The sequence below is a fragment of the Pleurodeles waltl genome, chromosome 8, assembly GCF_031143425.1.
Source record: "Pleurodeles waltl isolate 20211129_DDA chromosome 8, aPleWal1.hap1.20221129, whole genome shotgun sequence".
Classification (NCBI taxonomy): domain Eukaryota; kingdom Metazoa; phylum Chordata; class Amphibia; order Caudata; family Salamandridae; genus Pleurodeles; species Pleurodeles waltl.
In genome coordinates this window covers 623,117,558-623,139,666 of record NC_090447.1, presented here as the reverse complement: position 1 = coordinate 623,139,666, position 22,109 = coordinate 623,117,558, and the positions used below count along the sequence as shown (strand labels likewise).

The window sequence follows — 22,109 nt, the reverse complement described above, 5'->3', positions numbered from 1 at the left end:
GGTATTTGTAATTGCCTGTGGCCCCACCCCTATAACAATGACTGCCAGCTTCTTCCGGAGGTTCTTAAAGATATTATGAAGAAGTTGTGCTAAAGTTTCTTGAATTCAACCTTTCCACGAAAAGAGGGAGTGGAAAGCAGTCTGGTCCTTCTCTGATATTGGGTCTACCCTTTTCATTTGAAACCACATCGGGTCCATGGATTAGTATCTGGCCTCACATAAATTCAGTAACATTTGTATGTTGTGCATTGGGATTTGAGAATTTGGGGTACTAAGCCAAAGACGGGAGCCAAATGGCGTTTGCAGATAAACTGCAAACCTTATCATTAAAAGGTCTGAAATACCAGGGTAGACTTATATGTGAGGAAGGGTTCTTTAAGCCTAGAACCAGATATGGTTGCCAGTAATGCAGTGGTGGATCTCTTCTTTGAAACTAACCTTGAGCTCAACCTGATTTGTAGTGTTTCTGTGGAAGTACTACCCTGTTTACTGCTCACAGGCAGAAGCTGGGCCTCATTGCTGAGGCTTGAAATGAAACAGAAATGGCGCCGTCCAATCACTATAATTTGATGCTGCATGTGTTTCTTTGTATTTAGTAACAGAGTTTCTATCCCATGTTCTTTGCAGAACCGTGATTAACGTATCTGCAGTAACTCACTAGTCTGCAGATGAGAGGAGATTTGGGTACCTACTCCCATCTCTGGTGCCTTTACCCTGGGAGGGAGACTGGAGGTCGATCTGTTGACTGACTAAATATCAGGCACATTGTTTGTTTTGAGGAGTGATGTGGTTATTGCATATTTGATTTTGAGAAACTTAATAATTGAAGATGCTAACATGGTCTGTGATGGTGGTGGGCAGCAGAAGGATGTTAATATTTGTAATTTCAGTATTAACATTGTTTTTAGGATGGGACTTCTTGTTGAAGGCTAAAAGGACAATGTACCTAACCTCTGGTGTTGGTGGTATGAACTCCAATAATGCTGCTTTTGGCACTGGTTTTGTAGGAGCAACGTCTTCGAGAATTGAGGCTTTAGATTACATTTATGCCCAGATTGAGCTAATTTTGTTTTGATAGGCATTAAGTTGTTGCGTAGAAACACCTACATTGGTTGGAGGACTTGTGCAGTCTGTAAGATACAGCTAGTGCAGTAAAGCCAGGATGCTTTCTTATAACATAGCCACTGTTATCATTCTTGCAGGGACTTATTAGTCCTTATTGCCTTTTGAGCCTTACATAATATTTTTGTAGTTGCTGGGTCTCTTTGTGCAAATATTTGCTAGCAGACATTGCTGCCTGATTTCAAGATGGCCGATGTGGAGCCCTTGTGTTTTGTGCATGTAAACTCTGCCATCGAGATTCATGGCACTAGACCCTGTTGATTCACCCTTCCTCTTAGCTGCTGCTCTCCTTTATAGCCAGTGTAGGATGAAGTGGCACTATTGCAGTAAGTCATGGTGTCAGGGGGCAGAGGTGTTAGCATTAGCTGTAGTGGACTGTTCATTGAGGCAATGGTAGGTTGTGATGAGGAGCCCCCATTTGCTTGCATTGTTGCCCTTATCAATAAAAAGGGTGTGTGGGTTCTATGTCTCTTTCAGATTATAGGGGTTGTTCATCCCTCTGTGATTCAAAAGTTGGTTATTCAATAGGAAAGATGATCTGATCACAATTTATAATTACTGACTTAAGATCTGTGAGTAGACCCTTGAGTATCTTCATAGAAAACATTATGTTCAGGCTGGTCACTCAAGCTCTGGGCCCTCCATAGACTTAAAGAGGCTTACCATAATAGCATGATCCTTATCTCACCTTTCTAGTGTGATAGTCCATCTTTTTTGTAACTACAGGCATGACCATGACACTGCTTATAAAGTCAAAATCAGCATGCCATTCCTGTTTCAAATCATTAGATTTCATGCAATGTCCACACTCTTGTCCAACATCATAGCAATAGTTGCATCAACCTAGGCGTACTTTACTTGTCTACCTAATTGGTGATTCATGGAAGAAGCCTTCTCATCCCTTACAAGAACACTAACACTCATCTTCTTCTTTGTGCAATACTGTACTGGATATGAAGTGCACAGTATAATGAGCTCTTGTCATTGGGTACGTTTGTCAACCGTCCGATTCTCAGCAATTCTTTGAATTCCCTTGCAACAGGCTGTCAAAAATGCAGGAAGCTGAGGAAGCTTCAGTTTTGTTCCCAAAAATGTAATATTTGCTGCTGAGAAAGCATACATTCTTCTCTCATAAATGCAATATTTGAACTTAGTTTTGAGCTTTCTTCTGAGCTGTCATGAGATACTTGAATCTTCCTGGAGCAATCTTAATATTGTCAGGAGGCCCTACACCTGAATGTGTAAATCACCATAAATGGTAGTGAACTGGAAGGAGCCAGGTGACTCATAAATTCCACTTTTGTTCGTCGGTGACCTAATAGTATTTCTAAGTTAACTCTAGCTATCTGTTAATAAAGTGAATGCTTAAACACGTGCTCACCTTGTAAGCAAAGAGTGCTTCGGGGCTTTATAAAATGTCAATTTGAGATATAAATATCTATCCTTATCATTGAATTCACATCCCTGTTTGGCTATTAACTCCACTGTGAAAGCTCACAAAAACCAAAGTGAGCTTATATATGGATATGACAGAACCTCTTGCCACCTGAAGACACTGAAGTGTTGAATGCTGCATATGCTGATGAAACACAAGTTTGTCTTTTTAGATAACATTGAGATGGATATTCATTTTATCGAGGACATAGGTTTGCTTATTTTTTTTTTATTTCAATGCAGTGTCTTGCTCGGTCATCAGTTATGGCTCATTGTTTTAAAGAGTACTTGCTGCCATCCTCATGACTTCATAGCTTTGTCGGTACCCAGTTTTTATTAATGCTCATAATCCTGGCTGCTACAATAGGCAATTCCTAAAGCCCTACTTGGACCGGTGTCCTTCTATGAAGTCTTTATCGAAACTCCCAGTATTGATTCTAAATCTAGGGTGGAACCATGCTGTGATCACTTGTACTCAGGAAGTATTTCCTCCCCTCTGTTTGGCTGTCATTTGCAGTTCTTTTGTGATCCTTTTGGTCATTTATGTAAATTTAATGAAATGGAGCGAGTGACTTGTCCAGTAAAAATAACCCGCTCCAAGAAAAATCCTCACTCTGCATTTAGCACCCCTCCAGCTGTATACTTTGGCTGGTTCATATGATCCTCTCTTTGGGTTGGAAAATATCATTTTTTTAGTGGCCTGTTGCTGCTACACAGCATAAAGGCACTGTGTTGAGAAGGGTCGACTGTTTCCTTCATTTTATCCTTTTCAAAGTTAGGCATAATTCAGATTGTGCAGATCCCTGGAGTGGAGATAGAGAAAACTACATCCTGGACAGGTAAACCGTTCATATACCAGTGAATTTCCTCTTTGTGTGTCGTACATCGCTTCACTACGAGACAAGACATGCATTTTGCCATTTTCATAGCAACCAGAAAGGCAAATAGAATCCAGCTGGTGACTGTCTAAAGCGCAGATGCCTAAATCTGTGCTTAAGGTACGCTGTAGATGTTTTAGTGTAGCAGATATAGTGGTAGTATTAGGATTTAAAACATTACAGCATGGCTATTTGTGCATGCTTTTTTTTAAAGGAAATATAAATCCGTTGAATGCTGAGAGGCTAAATAACCTTTCTGCAACAATAAAAATCTATTAATGTTTGAGAAATTATCGGTTATTCCTTCTGCACTATCCCTTTAACCAATATCAATTTTAGTGAAATCTGAATTTAATTCTGACTGGACATACACAGTGTTCCCTTACACAAAATCATGGGAATGCTACGGTCTGAAATACAGCCTCCGAAATGAGACCAGTAACGTCTTATTTTGAGTCGAAGATATGCAAGCTTATGCAAATGACCCCGCTTCATTGTTGCCACCGTTTACAGGTGGAACTGGCATAGGTGGCGTTTCTCCCATGAACTGCCTATGCAACCCCATTTTCTCCGGACGGACATTAGCAAACCAGCCTTGTAAAGAATGTGAGGCAATTAGATGTACGCTTCCCTTTTCAAAACGCCTTAGAACTCAAGGGGTGTTTGGTCGCTGGCCAGTTTGCACTAAGCACCACATCATTGGCTGATATTGCAATTATCCCCTCAATGTGAAAACCTCAAAACGTTTAGTCTCCTGATTGCCTTAAAGGTAGCTCAGTTCCAGGCTCTCATTCTCTGCCAGAAAATATTCCAGATGTACTGCCATGCCAAAGCTTGTCCATAACTTGCTCTTTTGTGATGAATTTTGTCAATGACTCCTTTTTCAGCTGAATGCTGTGCAGCGGAACAGAACGGAGGTTAATGATGCTCAGGAAGGCCTATGACGTTCTGCCAGCTTCTAAACTAGGGCTGGATCTAATTACTCTTCCAATCCCTTGACAAAATGTGTTCTACATGGTGCGCTTGCCCTTCAAATTGTTAATGCCCAAAATCACAGTCCTGAATTCTAGTTGCATCATTAATAGTTCCACCATTCTCTATAAATCCCAGTTACAGAAATAATTTTACCGCTACACTTGTGACATTAAAATTATGGGACCAAATCTTGATAACTTTTGCATACTCAAAGGGATTTTATAGAAGCGATTAGTGCCAAATTCAAGTGCTAAGTGCGAAAATGTCATTCAGCAAAAGTTAGTTTTGCATGCTTTGAATAACTGTCAAGTCATTTTATAGAAAAGGCTAAAAAGCTCCTGTTAGGAGAAGTTAAACATGAAAGCTCAAAACCTCATAATTCACAAAATGCAGCGTTTTATGTAGCTGCCTAATGTACTGCTTAATCAGTTGAGATCCACGTTTGGCAGCCATGGCTACCAAAGGTGGCCCAGGGCTGTAGCCTGGCATTGGGTGTCCAGAGTCGAGGTTTGCTTATCCTGTTTTCACAACACAGACTGGAGCTACCTTCAATATTTTCGGAATGTGCAGGTTACGCAACATAAATAACCACAATGAAGGAATCCATGCATGCCAGACCACTCCACTAAATGCGTGCTACAACAGCACATGATATGCTCCTGACATATGAACCAAACATGCGTTGTCTTAAAACTTTCTAATCGGTCCCTTTCTTTCTTCTTGAGAGGGCACAGTTTACATTCAATGAACCAGTCCGAAAAAAATTCGCTCTCAAACATCTTGGTCTGTGTTCACTGGGCTGGTCAGGCAAGCCTATACCTTGCCAGCTATAGTAAGCAAATACAAGTTTGTTAAATAAAACATGACTTAAAGTTGCAAGCCTCTACGTTTTGTGGTTGACTGTCAGGTCAACCGAAGATAGTCTGTGATGCCAAGTGGCCACACAATGCATCTACTAAATCCATCAAGCAAAGCAGGCAGCAAAACATTGCAGTGCACATTTCTTGTGCAAGTCCGTGGTGCAGAAATCAGACACTACAACCCCTGTCTCGCCAAAATTCATAAAATCTAGCATTTTCTGGTGCTTTATTTTAAAGTACCATACTTTGCCCATTGTATTTAAATACCCCTCCCACTCCCCCGAAAATATTTTGTTGAGGAAACAGTACGTAGAATGCATGACGCGCTATTACAACACTCTACAATGGTGCTTGCCACCTCACACGTGGCTCCTTGCATTATTTCATAGCTGTCAGGTGACCTCATCAGTAAAATCACCAATGACCTTATCGATGACATGCTGAAATAAACATTTATACAGCATCAACAAAGCAAACTTCAACTATAATTCGCTTCTATAGGCATTTTCAGTTCTTCTTCAGACTAAATATTTTAGCATTCTCATTTCCGCTTTAGTTTCTTGCCTAAGCCACTGAAAAAATCTTAGTGCATTTGCGCTTTTGCTTTTTTTCTGAATCATTTTATCTCATTATGGTTTGACATAAATTTACAAAAGAAGTGTCTCTCCTCACCAGCTTGGTTGCTTGGTTAAGTATAGTACTAATCTAGATGTGCAAGTGGCTCTTAACCCAAGAACTTCAATAATTTGGAAAATGGAGCTCTTTTGACGCCTTTGGGTGTAATTTGGTTGCACTCTGTAATATCCTTGGGTCCCCTTGTTGAGGCATTTGTCAGCATTGACTACCATTATACCTTGATGGGCCATGATTCCTGTTACGTAAGCCAACCACTCATGATTAGTTAGCTGCTTTAACAATTCACTCATCGGCTGCCATGTATTGTGCATCAATGGCACTCCCAGTGTTCTAGCCTGCCAGGTCGATCCAGAACTGCTAGAAAGAGTTGTAGTAGACAAACAGTGGCTTTCTAACGCTCCATCTGACAGGTCTCGACTGGCTCTGTGTTTGAACATGAGTACAGTTTACCGTTCCATGTGTGATACACTGCAAGATCCCTTTTATCCCTATGTTAAATCTAGGCAGAGCAGCCATCCCAGCCGTTAGCAGATCGGAGCCTCTTGTATGTACCACATCACCTATATAAATTACAGAAGGAGAATCCTGATTGGCAATCCAAGGCCCAGCCTCTTGCAGTCAGTCTTCAGACTAGTTTTTATGGAGCTGGTTTAAGGTCACCTTGCGTGGAGCGTGTTGTTAGTACTCTTTTAGTGAGCTCTTATAGGCGTGGCCTTCACAAGCATCCCAATCGCAACATTTTCTATCCAGTTGAAAATAAAAAAATGCATTTTATGATTTTCGGACAGAAGTCTGGAGACAGATCACATAAACCCTTCCTTTTTATTGGATGAACTGAAGATTCTTTTATTGTCGGGGTCAAAACGCGAGTCAAAACAAGATGGATACCTACTGTTCTCTTTGCAAGTTCAAAATGTGTAATGTATATGATTATAGTGCACCTTCTCTCCAAAATGACCTTACATGCATACACACAAGACTGACTTTTTTTTATTTTAACTGATATATTGATTTAGTATTCTCCCTAGCACTTATTTGCCTTGCTATTAAGCTGTAAGGTATGTACATGTAGCGCAAAAACAGCCCAGTACTGTTCCTATTGCTGTTAGGTCAAAGCTTTTGATGCTATCTCTTGACTGTCTACCAGCATGCCGATTTTAAGTTCTTAGAAGTGGCCAACCTGCTGCGCCTAACGGTGTACCTCTATCGTGAGCTCCTTGTTTCAGAGCAAAAAATGCACCTGCTCAAAATGCAAGCATGTGCCAGTCACAGGACACTACTGCTTCGTAATGACTCCCCGGGGTAGAAGTGGCAAGTATGACACTCTCTTCAGTTGGCCAATTATTGGTGTGAAGCTTATTAGGTAGGATGAGAATCGTCTGAACATTTCTAATTGCCCACTCACATCCAGGCTTTGTAAGTTATTGCTTGTATTGTTTTCCACGGAGATGAAAAAAGTGACGTCCTGCAAGCTTCTTGTTCATTATTTCTGATTGTCCTTTTATTCATTGGACTATTTTTTAATATAATAAAAATATAATTTTGCAGTCAGATGCACCAAATAACAAAATGAATCCTATTTCAGTTGCATAGTTATTGACATCATGGTTTGTGTTTTTCCGCACCCCTCTTTGCCTTTGAAATATTCGAATTTGACGTCCTTTGTGACAGATGTACTTTAGAATGTGGACTTGGTTTAGTGGGAAATGCACATCATACAAAACGATAAAAAAAATCTTAATCCTATCTGAACACAAACACTGAAAAAAGAGAATAGGGGAAACAACGCATTAGCCACTCTTTAAATGTGTACTTCTTTGAGAAGTCTGGAGCTGTCCTAACAGCCGACAGTAATTATCTCACCACACTTGGTTTAGACATTTTTAAAATAGACGGGAAAATATTATTGTGGCAAAACTACATGTTTTGTCATCCTGGTTGTCTGTGTACATTGGGGGTTGGAGGGTGATATAAAGACCGAAAAACCTGAGCTGGAATTACTGCTGTGAGAGAAACTGTTTTTCTGCGTTTCTTGAAATGAAACTCGTGTGTCCCGACACCTGGGCCACAGACCGTTGTGCATGTGGCGTAGCAACAGCTGCTTCCTGTTCATTTCCTGCTCGCGCTTGGCACACATTGGGATCTGCATGGGACGGGGTTGAATGCTTTATCAGGCGATGACAGTTTAGCTAGTTTATTCTTCGGTAACTTTACCGCTTTGTGAATAATAATATGAATTTAAAAGCATTGAACCGCGAACACACCTTGACCGGAAGAAGCTGACCTTTTACCACCTAAAATTGGCAGTGACCAACCGACCCGAGCTGGAACTTGGCAGGTACCACTGGATGCACGGGAGCGCAAAGGCACAGCAGTATCTTCAAGAGCCAGCAGTCCGAGAGGCTGAGGGCCCCTTGGGGGTGCAAGGTAAATACTCGGCCACGCCAACGGTTCCTGGATGAACTCTGTTCACGTGGTTCTTCACAGCCGCTCCCTCCAGAACCCTTTTCTAGATCTAATATAGTATTTCGTTAGCCAATTAACCAGTGTGGTGACAGGTGAATGTCTGAAGTCACTTTGTGTTGTTTTGTCTCCTGTTTTTAGTCTGCATTACGTCACTATGTATGATGGCGCTCTGTCAGTATGAGTGATTATTCAGCGCATTTTTCATTTTATTTTTTCAATATTGTATAATCTAAATTATGTGTTTGACAAAACCGATTTGTGTAACAACATACATGCAGGGGGAGCCCTGTTGTCAGGAGAGTCTAGGATTCTGGTGTAATTTGTGAAGTACACAAGAGGATTCCAGCTAGACCTACATTCGCAGACAAGACCTTGTTCATTCTGATCTGCGATGAGCCTGCTGGTCTGATTTCCTGTCGTGAGTTTACACAGAGGTGGTGTTACTGTATTAAGTTGCTTTAAAGCTATTACTATATCGGCAGTATTTCCCTCGCGTGTATTTGAAAATAAAGCGAAAGTGCCCCTAGTTGGCCCTGCACCTTAGCTCTGAAATACCACAAAAGTAGATATCGTGGTACACATTAGTAACATTGATATGACGTCTTTTGACGGCCGTTCTACGAAGTACCTAATCACAGTCCCTACTAATATGGTAGGTCCATGGATGTACCAGTATTGTCGAGGTAAGTGCATCGCTTTTTTTGGTTTACTTATCATTACTCATTTCGCACCTCCTCAGAAATGGAGGTCATGCTGAGCTGCCATGTTTTAATGCTATCTCATGATGCCTCAGGTGTGGCCTCTTAAACTAATATCCTGTGTGACACAAACGGCAACATAAATTTGGCTGTGCTCATGGAGCAGCCACTTTACATCGTAAACAAGTCTTGAAATGTCTTCAGTCTTTTATGTTACCCATATAATTACAGGGTTCTTTAGAGGATGAGCTGGGAGGAAAAGCTTTCCTCGGCTTCTCGTTCACATGGCCCTCCCAGTGTTCTAGCCTGCCTGCGATGAAGCTCCTGCATGGGTGAAATTCCCAGACAGTGTGCACCTACTGATCCACAAGAACAAACTTTGTACCAGCTCATGAAGTAGACAAGCTACCTGACGGAAATGCTTAGAGGGCAACAAAAAATGTTGTGGTGATTCTGCAGAATTTTTGATTACTGTTTAGCAGGCCTTATGGGAGAAAGGCATTCTTTCATAGTCTGTACCCAGTAGTTGCGTTGTCTGCATTTAGACCAACTTTTCTCCCCCCTAAGTCAAATTAGGAGCCTGAATGTGGAAGCAGGTGTTTTGGGGCTAATATATGCAGAAGAGATGTTTCTTCCCTTGAACAAGACATCCGCGAGCCATGCTGGTCAGCCTTTTGTATACAGACTCCTACATTTGCATACAAATATCATGGGTCAGAGACTCATGGCCTCAGTACAAAAGATTTGTTATGACTTTATCTCACTTATAAATATATATATATATATATATATTTTTTTTTAAAGCAGACAACCTCTACCACAGTTTTCAGCAGTGTGTTTTCCCCAAACCTTACTCAAGCTGACACTAAGGGAGATGCGTTCAGTCTATTTGAAGCTTCAAAGAAAGGTTAAAGGATATGATGCTCTCATGATGGAGGTAGACCAATTTAAGTTCCTTGCTACACAAAGCTGGATACATGAAATGAGAAGAACATTTTGGTTTATCCATAACATATAAAAAAGATTGTGTAACTAGAGACTGATAGACCTGGCAGCTCTTTGGTGATGGAGGGGGGGGGATAGAGAGAGAGAGAGAAAAGAGAGAGAGAGAGATAAATGTTAGCGTGGGGACTGATTTTAACTAGTGCAGTTTCCCCATTGGGAGCAGATAGAGGTCTGGAGTTTGGGGTCTCTGAGCTCACAATTTAAAAATACATCTTGTGGTAAAGTTGCTTTTAGATTGTCAGTTTGAATATGCCACTTTTAGAAAGTGGACATTTTCTTGCTTAACCATTTTGTGCCTCTGCCTGCCTGTGGAATACATGTCTGGGCCAGACTGACAGTTGGGCTATTTGTGAATTCCCCCTAGACAGTGACACTAGAGAAGCTAGGAAGTATCCTTCATATCTTGATGAGTCTCCTGGGCTACAGTGGGGAGGGAGAAGCTGACACCTGCACCTGAAAGGGCTGTGCATGTCCTCACACAATGGGGTCTCCAACCATCTGGTGTGTGAGAGGGGCCAGGCCTGGGCATGGCAGGATCTTGTAAACAACAGAGACTCCCCTTTGCAGTTTGCCTACTTCAAAGACAGAAATGAGTATGTAGTGGACCCAAAACCCCAGACTTTTAATCCCAGACTTTTAGATTACTTCTGGATCAAGAGGAACCTCTGCCAAGGCGAAGAGCTTGATGCTTGACGAGGACCTGCCATTCTGCCTGTTGCTTTGCTGTGCTGGCCTGCAGCTGCTACTTCTGCCTAAGAGGGAAAGGACCTGGACTTTGCTGTCTTCAGTCTTGCTTGTGAAGTGTCTCCAGGGGCTTGGACCGAGCTTGCCTCCTGCTAGGAAGTCTCAGGGACAGCAAAGACTTCACCTACTAGCCTCAGGGTTCACTTGCTGTGGATCCTAACTCACCAGGTGGGGCCCATTCAAGTCTCTGGGCCCCTGAGAGGTAAAGCTGGTTTGAAAAAAAACAGTTGCACCAACTCTGGACGACCCCAGGACCGACGCCGCTGCCCAACCCTGTGATGCCACCTGCAACCAAAGCCACTGTCCCACCTGAAGTGTGGCGACCCCACCTGACGTTGCAGACATGACTCCGCCGCAGCCCCACTGACGCCCCATGACTTTGTGAGTCCCGAGTGCTGCGTCACTGACATCTGTGATATCTGACTTCGCCACTGTGCCTGCAGCCCCGTGGCATGACCTCGTGAGGTCACCCCACCATGTCTTGACCCACGGACAACGACCCCACCAGAGTGTAAGGAACCAACACTGCATCACCTTCCCGGCTCTGCAGTAAGGAACCGCCGTCGCACCAGATCCAGTGACGCTTCACCTCCCAGACTCAATGCGCCAGCTTCTTTCTTCGTTACCAACGGTACTGTACCTCGGGGTCCATATGACTCTGTGACCGGCACCATTGGTGTCGGACTGTTGGGAACTACTCTGTCGCAACACTGTGATAACACCAAATTGAAGCATTTGTGTTTCTAAGTGCTATATTGAAGTTTAATTTTCGAACATTCTTAACTTTGCTGGTGTATGTTGGATTTTTGTCATTTTGGTCTTGTTTTACTCAGATAAATATTGTTTTTTTCTAAACTGGTGTTGAGTGATTGTGGTGTTTTCACTTTGTTACTTTGTGTGTTGGTACAAATACTTTCCACATTGCTACTGAGATAAGCTTGACGGCTTTTGCAAAGCTACCAAAGGGATGGACAGGGGTTATCCTAGGTGTGTATCTCCCTTACACTGACTGGAGTGAGGGTCCCTTCTTGGGCACACTGCAAACTGACTGCCAACCAGAGACCCCATTTCTAACAGAGACAAAGAAATTAAACATTTATTTGTCGCATCCTGACCCATACAGCCAGTAACTCCACTGCTTCTGAGATGGATGTAGTTTTCACACATGGAACCTATGGATCTTGACTGCCTTTCAAAATCACATCCGCTCGGCAGGAAAGTGCAGCAAAGGTTTTGTTTAGTCAAAAAGGATTTATTGCTCGAATCTCCCATTCTGGGAACAGCTTGAGTGACTCTTCACTCTTGCAGTAATCATTTGTCCTCAACTCCAGCAAACTTACCACATCTGCAATAGGTATGCAATTCATCCCTGATCCATTAGTCACCCATGGCTGTTTTCCCTGCCACCAGGCATCTGTCAGTGCATTGCTGTTCTTCAGTACTGGGAAGACATTCAAACTTTGCCACACAAAATAGACAGACTGAGGGAAAATGTTGCACACTCAGGGAGTAGTAAAGAGCGTGCATTTGCAAGGACAAATAGTGTTTTATTAAGAATATCTTGGAGTAGAGAGGACAATACAGGCTATAGCTGAATCATCACATTAATAAGCTCAGAAGCTTTCAAAAGTGTTAGAATCAAATAAGAGTTGTGACTACAAACGTAGTGTTGAAAATAGTCCTTCCTGTATATGCGTTTCTTGGACCAGCCTACTAAGAAAAGACTAACCAAGCTTACACCTCGGAATAATCATTTCAATATTCCAGTATAGGACGACATCAATACCTTGGTTCTGGAGCGTGGCCTCTTAGAGACCTCTCAAGTCTCCTTACACTGCATGAGCAGGTCATCCAGTCCAGCTTTTTCTTTGCATTCCGTTACCTCTGTTGCTATTAATCCCTTTATAATTTAGGACTGCAACAATCAGAAGGCAAAGAAAATGATGAACTCCATCTCGATGAGCTAATGACATCGTAGTTGTGAGCAGCTGGAAAGCTGTCTGTTGTCATTTTGCATCTCAGTTGTGAGGATGTTGCTCACATATTTGGCTGGATTTCCTAAGTCAGGGTCAACAGAAATCAAGCTTGAAGTTCGGGTTGCTGTTCATGCCTTGAAAAGCTCACCTTGACTGTCTACTTGTGACTAAGTGGGGACACTTCGCTTCAAGAAGTTCCTTTTCTTCTCCCATCTAAGACTGTAGTCACGTCAGAGGCCTGGGACACAAACATAAATAGTGGGTATTGAACAACCAGTCCAAGGAAAGAGAGCATTCCTGATGTAGGAACTTAAAGCTCTTTGTGTAATCATTAAAAAAGCAAGACTGTTTCGTAGGCGCACTCCAGTGCTCGGCTGGTTAATTGAGTGCGTTCCTTGTCATCATTCCCGTTTGTGCTGAGTATGGTACAAAGAGGACAAAATGGCTACTTGGAAGAATAGCTGTTGGGATTAAAACCAAAGTGCTATCGCTACGCTGATTATTACGTTTACATGTCATGTTTAAATCGTACTTCACCAGGTGAATAATGATGTATTTATGCAGCAGTGTGACTGATGCGACTGAGTTTATGCCTCACAAAATGAAATTTTAGATGTGTAATTTGTATTGTGTTCATATTTTGCGATTATTTGAAACAATGCACAGCGATTTTTGATACTTTTGATGAGGATGTGGAAATACACCGAATGATGTAAAGATGTATGTGATTCTTGTTCAGGCCATTGTTCTTTTCTGAGTCATCAGAGTAATTTGATAAATGTAACAAGGCATACTTTAAACTGTTTTTCGATAAACTATTGAAGAGCTAAACATCGCGAATAACATCGTTGACCATATGTGTAATGCTGGAGGTGCTGTGAGACGCATGGCCCATCTCTTTAGGTGCATCGGGGTGCCTATGCGATAGGGCTTTAATGGTTACGTTAAAGGGGTAGAACATTTGGTGGTATGCAATGAATAGTTTTATCCACGTGCAGTATCACATTTTGAAATCCATATTATTCCTGCTTATAGACAGCTACGTGAGTATGCAAAATGGACTGTGACTTTATAACTACGATAGTGGCTTTAAAATTGCAAACTTTATTCTAATTGAAAGAAATGAACCTAGCAATTGCTTTGATTGAAACTGCGGGAAAACCCTGGTTATGGTGAGCCCACTGGAGCAGCATGTCAAATGCATGCCACTTGCAAAAAAGGCAATCTTTTGTTCAGTTTCCACGCTTTGTGTATACAACAGTGATGTATTTGTAAGCTCAAGTTTTTTTGTTCAAATTATGCGGCAGATTCTCTTTTCCCTTGATTTGTCTTCACTTATTTCTCTGTGTGCATAGTGGCTGGCATTATATTCTGGAAGTGTAGGTCAATGGAGTGCGCCTTATGGAGGAAAGAAATGCATTGCTTTTCCAGTAATTATATTTTTGCCGATGAGGCTTATGCTTCATCGATGCACTCAACACAACCCTTCTGTGCATTAGGCCTTATAAGTCATTATAATATAGCAAATGTTTAGCCCTTTTGCAGCATGCTCGCAAAGCTAACTTGGCACTTGACCTCCCAGCTAGAACCCATATTCCTGTGCAAAAAAGCCTGTTACTCAAATGTAGTGGAACTGGTTAGCCTTCTGTCTTGTGCTTGGGATGGTTTGCAGATACATTCTAGATAGTAGCACGGCCTCGTGGTTTATCGCAAGCCTAAATTCCCATAAACAGCTGAACATGCTATAGCGACAAATGGATGTGTTCTCAATCTCAGGGTGCTTAGTGTGCGGCACATCTTCATCTCTGAAATATTATTTAATATCTATGCTGGGTTTTATCAGTCGTGGTAAGAAGGAGTTCAAAATAAATCAAACGAAGCCCTTCTGATCACATACAAATGCTAAGCAGATATGACATTTTACACCTGTGCTCTACTAAAACCTTGAAAAGGAGGACCAGAATGTTGTTTGAAAAACCATGTTTAGACTCTTAGAAAGGGAGAGAACCTTTTACCCGAAGTTGTTCTCTTAATTAATTTGGAAATAATTACAATTTTAGTGAAATTTGGTAGCCTGTTGAAAAATAATCGTTTGTGAGTCTGAAACCCACTTGAGAGTTGGGCGCATCGTGGAAAACCATTCTGCTTGTCCCTGTGTGTACTGTCTGGTTGCTAATGCAAGGCCTCTACAGCATGCACTGGCCTGTCTGCAGATCATAGGTGGCCCACATGAGAAGAATGAAAAGGTACCACGGAGCAGCAGCATGGTGGTGATTGGACCTTCGTTTCACTGCCTTTGGTGGGTAAATATGGAGAGTGCAGGTTATAGCGCTCTCAACGTTTCTATTCAATCTATTTTAAATGATCACAAGAAAGAAGTACATCTCCTCTTGTTAGTAACAAGTATGACTTATTATAATTCAAAAGCTCTTGTAACTGATTCTAGTTTCCTGCTATGCCTTGTCTATAATAACTGAATATTCTTCTCCTTTTTCCTTATTTTTTTATTTTCTTTTTAATACTATTAAGCGATGACATTTTTGTGACGTTTCGTTATCCAGTTAACAGTATACATTCCCAGCAGAATTATTTCCATCCTTGTTTGGAGCTGGCCGCCCTTCTGAGAGTCTCGAACGTGTAGCCAGGATCACAGGCAGCTCCAGGCAAAGCACTGGGCTGTTATTAACGCGATTCCATGGCAACTGCTCCTCACAAGCGCAAGGACACAAATGCTTCTATTCAGCTGTGCTGCACAAAGGGGTTGTAGCGATAGTTTAGACCAGAGATGGGCATATTGATATGTTTTTCTCGCGTATAGTTTATTTTTTAAACTTTTTTACAACGTGTATTGAGAGCATGGCGGTTGGGAAACCAACTTGCTAGCCGTTCACAAACACGGACCAATGCTTTTTTGCTTGAGGAATGCAGCAGTCACTGTGGTCAGCCAGTTGCTTCGGTTGGTTTGGAGCACCACGAGAATTTGCAGATGTATTATTCTTAATTCATTCCTATATGAGACATTGAAACTACCCAGTAGTATAATTTTTCATTTCATTATTTGTGTTGTTATATTTAGATATTTTTGTAGAATTTTTGCTCATGCAGTTACAGCCAGTAGTGTAATACACACTGATTTTGGTAACATCTGTTTCACCTTTATGCTAGATAAAACTTGGCTTTTTGACGGCGAAACGCTGTAAAGATGAGAATACAGTGAATGTAAGCTTCAATAATACACTGATCACTTACAAACTGAATGGGACTCTGAAGGAACTATAAAAGGATGCTGTGTGGAAGAAGTTTATAGTGGTCCTTGGCTGTAAGCTTGTCTTGAGTGCACTGTGAGATGGCAAATTGTGATGGTTCTTGTAACCTTCCCACATCCATTTCTATGTGGATGAAACTGAATAGAAGATGTTTAGGACGACATAGGTTGAAGACTATGGGGGTTATTCTAACTTTGGAGGAGTGTTAATCCGTCCCAAAAGTGACGGTAAAGTGACGGATATACCACCAGCCGTATTACGAGTTCCATAGGATATAATGGACTCGTAATACGGCTGGTGGTAAATCCGTCACTTTACAGTCACTTTTGGGACGGATTAACACCTCCTCCAAAGTTAGAATAACCCCCTATATCTGCAATTAGAAGATTTAGAGGGTTGTTGAAAGAGAGACTCTACCCCTTGATTGGCAGAAGTGGATGACCCATTTTCTGACATTTAGGTTGAATATCAGATTGTAGTTTACCAGATCTGGTAGAACTAAAGCAAGCAGATTTGGAGTTTGGCCGTGAAAAATTTCTCACACATTGGCAGTGATAAACAGTGTTGCAACATAGCCAATTCAGAGGTGAGAGAAATGGAGGGATTGGCAATGGGTAACAGGGAAGAGGATGGCATGGTTCTTATGAGGGGAAAGGAAGCACCCTTAGCACGACAGGGAGGGACGCAGGAAACAGGGTATCTGCTCTCCATAACTTTGAAGATTACTCATTTGAGCCCAGCACCACCAATCTCTCTGTTTTTTTTTTAACCTTCCTCGACTGATACATTGCCAATGTTGCAGCACATCCCTTGAAATGATTATTGTAGGAATGATAAGTAGGTTGCCTGGAAATACACACTATGGTCCTAGAAGCCTTTCTGGGGTTCATGGGAACGAGATCTATTGTAGCCTGAATTAATAGCACATCCTGGGTGCAGTTGTGTAAAGACATCGCTCTGTTTTTATTGTGGCTGCCAGAAGAGTAATGCTATAATTTTCTTCTTGCTTTTGGCACTTGGACAAGCTGCCTCAGAGTAAGACCATCCAGGATATGGGCCCACAAGGGATTATCCCACCAGGAATGATAACCACATTTGGATGATGATTTATTAACCAGTGCTTGTTTGCCACCACTAGCAGCCCCAAACACCTAATTACTTAGAACCAGCCTTGAAACTAGAGGGCAAGAGCAAAAGGTTGACTTTGTGCAAATGAAAGATGAAAAAGAGAGAAAGAGACTTAGCTATACTGGCGGTAAAAGAAAGTAGAGAGCGGCTGATCATGTGTATGTCCCTCATTTACAAAACATCTCTCACTTTCTCATGTTTCCATGCACCCTCAAACCATCTAGGCCCGTATTACAAATAATTTGCACTTTCACTGTTTGTGCTGTGGTGCACTTTTAAACAAGGGTGCCGGGAGCGAACAGGGAAAGAGCACTGCTCTCAGGGTAGCAGCAAAGTTGCACATGTTCTGGGGGAAGCAAATTCAGTGAAATATGAATCTGTTTGAAAGGCACCCAGTGTACCTCTGTGCTAGCAGCAACCCACCTGCACTTTGAAGTGGGCAGAGAGGTTCCCTTTCTAGTGGGTGCAGTGAGTGATTGTACCCACCTGCTGGGGATATCGGGGAGAGGGGGCATGGGACTCCCTTCCATCTCTGTAGAGGGTTGCCTTCATGGAGCGGATTGACAGTGTGCCACCTTATTGTGATGCCCTTTCAGTGTGCCTCCTAATGGCTTGTTTGTGTCTGCACCCGCATCTGTAATGGAGTAAAAGCACAGAGGCAAAGAGATTCCCTCATTTGCATGAGGCCACACCCCTGTGCAAATGAATAAACAGTCTCTCACAATATCAGTGGTTTTACATGCGCATCACAACTATCAGTATTACAGAATTGACTACACAAGCAGCTGCAGCCTCTTTTGAATTACCATTATACTCTGGGTGCTCAAAGTGGGCGCACATGCCCTTTATGTCCCAGGGCATGGTGTGTAATGCAGCTGCTGATGGCCACATGTCTCCCTGGTGGACAAATGGATAGACATTGAGTCAACTTGCATTCTGACATAGGTGCAGACACAAGAACACTGAGTGGAAGGAACACAAGGGACTATATGATGGTCTCTAGCAAAGTACGGGATGGTCAGTTAGAGGCTATATCATGGTCACTTAAGGGCTACATAGAAGTCTGGTGTGAGAACTGTAGCAGTCTGTTAGTGCTGTGTAAGACCTTGTAAGTCACTGTGTAAGAAGCACATAAACAGCCTGAATACGACAGTGGTGGAGGGTGATTACCCCTTCAGAAGCGTGACAGATCTCCCATCCGCCGTATTACGGGTTCCTTAGGATATAATGGAACTTGTAATACTGCGGGCGGGATCTCAGTCACGTTTGTGACAGAGTAATCCCGTCTGCCAAGGTCGTAATCAGGCTCAAAGTATGGCTAGAGAAACCTCCACAACAAACCTAAGGATACATTTAGTATGTTTAGTTCAAAATGTAGATTTTCCTAGTAAATTATGAAGGAAATTCTTAATTTTATTAAAGACATGGAGGCGAGTATTATGCTTTAGTCTTTTCTTTATTTCCAGTAGCAGCTGCAGTCAAGAATAAAACTACCGATCCCATAAGGTGAACAAAAGTAGCCAATGGGAAACAAAAGTTAGTTTAAAATAATTCACCAATCACTGACAAGCCGCTCTAATAATACCTATCTTGAGTGAGAACAGCCCTCTTTTCTTGTGCGAGGTTAATAAGTAACAAATAACGGAACAATAGAGCAACAAATACAAATTGCCATGCAAAATGATAAAATTTCTTGTAGAATGAACAAAAGTCTATGAACAAAATCTGGAAGAGTGCACTGATCTGGCAACTGAATGTTCCTGAAGACGGGTGGAGTGGAAGCCCTTGTGGTTGAAGAAATAATGGAATGATCACTAAGAGGTTTGTTGCATCGTTGTAGATGCTGGAAGGGAGGGCAAAAAAACAAGAGCATCAGCATTTGTTGAGGCGGGATAATACTCGCCTCCATGTCTTTAATAAAATTAAGAATTTCCTTCATAATTTACTAGGAAAATCTACATTTTATGGCAAGACCGGAGGCTCCTATTATGCTATTTTATAGTGCATCAGTCACATTTAAAGAGGCATGTTGAATTGGTTTACAATAGAAAACTGTAAAAACATTGTCATTAGACCAGTCATCTGATCTGAGAATATCCTCAAGGCGAGAACCGGCCCAAAAGGCTTTGGATGCCATGGCTCCTCTAGCCGAATGGGCACCAAAGAAGGAGGTATCAATACCAGCAAGAGACATAATCCAACAAACCCAGCGAGCCAAAGTAGGAGAGGACACGAGATTGAAAGGCTTTCTGAAAAAAATGAGGAGTTGGGTAGTGGAGGAATTTCTCAAACTGGCTGCCTGTTGCTCATAGACTTTTAAACATTGGCCTACACATAACTTAGGGTGATCAGGAAAAAAGGAATAAAAAACTGAAGAGAGATAAGTCTTCGTATGTCTAGACACATTAAAAAGAACACCTGAGGGTGTAAAATGGCGAGCTGTAATATCGAGAGCTCTAACATCAGATAAACGTTTGAAAGAAACAAGACATAAAAGCATGGTAAGTTTAGCAGAAAGTTGTTTTAAGGATAACGTTGAATTGTTCGGCCAGGAAACAAACAGATTCAAAATAGCATTAACATCCCATAACGAACTGTATTTAGGTTTCGGAGGATTGGAAAATGTTACTCCCTTTAGAAGCCGGCACACCAACGGATGCTCTCCAACCGGTTTTCCCTGAATGTAAGAGTGTGAAGAAGAGATTGCAGATCTATACAGGTTAATAGTGCGTAAGGACTTACTTTTGTCAATTTTCTGGCGGCGGAAGCCAGCAATCAGGGTTACATCTGTTGTAAAGGGATCAACATGTTTTCCCACACACCAGCTATGCCAGAGAGACCAAGCTGATCTATATGCTTTCTTTGTTCCTGGAGCGCTTGCCATATCAATGAAGTTTGAAACTTCTGCCGAAATAGGTATGCTAGATTGGTATTCCCCGAAATTTTCTAAGCTGAAAGGGAAAGGACATTCTGGAGTATTAGACTGTGGCGGAGGCCGAGTGGGTTGGTCAAGAGATCAGGGAACGGGGGATTAGGAACGGAGATTTGATTGACAGTTCTAGGAGAGTAGGGAACCACACCTGGGAATGCCAAAAGGGGACTATAAAAACTAGAGAGGCTTGCTGATGTCTGACTTGCGCCAGAACTCTGGAAATCAAGATGAAGGGAGGAAAAGTATAATTGAGGGAGGATGACCAAGCCTGAGAACGCATCGAAGGCAAGAGCTAGTGGATCTGGGTGCTAACTGAAGAAACGTGGAAGCTGTGCATTGAGACTGGATGCAAAAAGGTCTATGTGAAATGGACCCCATTTGCTGAGAATGTTGTTGAAAACCTGTGCGTTGAGCATCCAGTCGCTGGAATCCCGGAAGTGGCGAGAATACCAATCCGCTACGAAATTGAGGTTGCCTGGCAGATACTCTGCTTGAACAGAGATACTGTTTTGAAGACAAAACTCCCAAAACCCTTTTGCTAATTCCCCTAAAGGTTTGGATTTTGTGCCTCCCAGGTGGTTGATGTAACGAACCTGCGGAAATGTTGTCCATTCTGAGAAGAACCGAACAGGAAACTCTGTCTCTTGCCAGACTCCTGATTGCAAAGGAGCCGGCAAGCATCTCTAAACAGTTTATGTGCAACCTTGACTCCTTTAGAAACCATGAGCCTCCAGTTGAGATTGGACCTCACCAGGCTCCCCAACCCAGAAGTCTTGCATCTGATTCTAATACAAGATCCGGGGCTGATGCGACTATAGTCCTGCCGTTCCAGGCGTCTAAATGGTCTATCCACCATTGAAGTTCTGAACGGGAATCTGGGTCTAGTACTATGGAATCTGAATAAGCGAGACATTTTTGAAGATGACAATTTTTTTGCCTCTGCAATGCCCGGTAATGTTAAGGACCTGGGGAAATAGCTTGAATTGAAGAAGAGAGGAGGCCTACAATCCTTGCCAGAGATCTGAGGGATAGACGAGAACTGCGTAACAGCAGCAGAATTTCTGACTTTATGGACTTGATCTTTGATGATGGAAGAAGAAGAGTGGCCGAAACAGAGTCCACCAGAAAACCTAGAAACTCAATGCTTTGGGTCGGAATCAAGGAAGATTTTTCATAATTTACAATAAAACCTAGGTCTGAAAGAAGAGTGCAAGTAAGATGAACCTGAGACAGAAGGGAGGTGCGATTCTGATTCATGATCAGAATATCGTCTAAGTAGATGATTAATCTGGTGCCTCGAGCTCTGAGAAAGACTGCTACTGGTTTTGTTAGTTTTGTGAAGCACCATGGAGCGGAAGACAGGCCAAAAGGAAGGGAGGTGAAATGGAAAGTCTGATTGACCCATTGGAATTGAAGAAATTTCTGAGAGTCCGGGTGTATGGGAACTGAAAGGTATGCATCTTGTAGTTCTAGCCTTACCATCCAGTCTCCCAGAAGCAACGAATCTCTGATATGTAGAATAGTTTCCATTTTGAAGTGTCGATATATTACAAATTGAGTGAACTGTTTTCGATTGATAACTGGACGCATCTTTTTGTTCTTTTTCTGTACTAGAAACACTGAGCTGATAAAAACCTGAAGGATCTAGAGAACAAGGAGCTATTGCCTGTTTTTGTAGAAGGGATTGAATGTCTAAAGTAATTAATTCTGTCACTTGAAAGAGAAAACTGAGGGGGGGGGGGGGGAGTAAAACTTGAATGAAAAGTCTCTGAAAAGAGCTCTATAACATAACCTTGAACAGTATTTAGAACCCAGGGATCTGCTGTGAACTCCCTCTATTTTGGAAGGCACCGATAAATACGACCCCCTACAAAAGGTGAACGGAAATGTTGATTTACCGGATTGAGCAGAGAATCTGGAGTTGCGATTTCCTTTGCTTCAGAAATCCCTGGATCTTTGGGGATAGAATTGCAGTCTGTAGTCCTGGTA

General features: G+C 42.1%; 1 protein-coding gene across 7 annotated transcripts in view; it reads left to right on the top strand.

Moving 5' to 3' along the window:
* GPM6B (glycoprotein M6B) overlaps positions 1-22,109 on the top strand; it is a 345,888-nt gene that overhangs the window by 248,775 nt on the left and 75,004 nt on the right. For 2 of the 7 annotated variants that reach the window (XM_069204720.1, XM_069204721.1), the window contains exon 2: positions 8,213-8,332. The exons of 4 other annotated variants lie outside the window; for them this stretch is intronic. In XM_069204720.1, the coding sequence (XP_069060821.1) occupies positions 8,213-8,332 (120 nt within the window). Of the gene's footprint in view, positions 1-8,150; positions 8,333-22,109 lie in introns of all 7 variants that reach the window. One more of the 7 variants, XM_069204723.1, reaches the window with a different exon arrangement.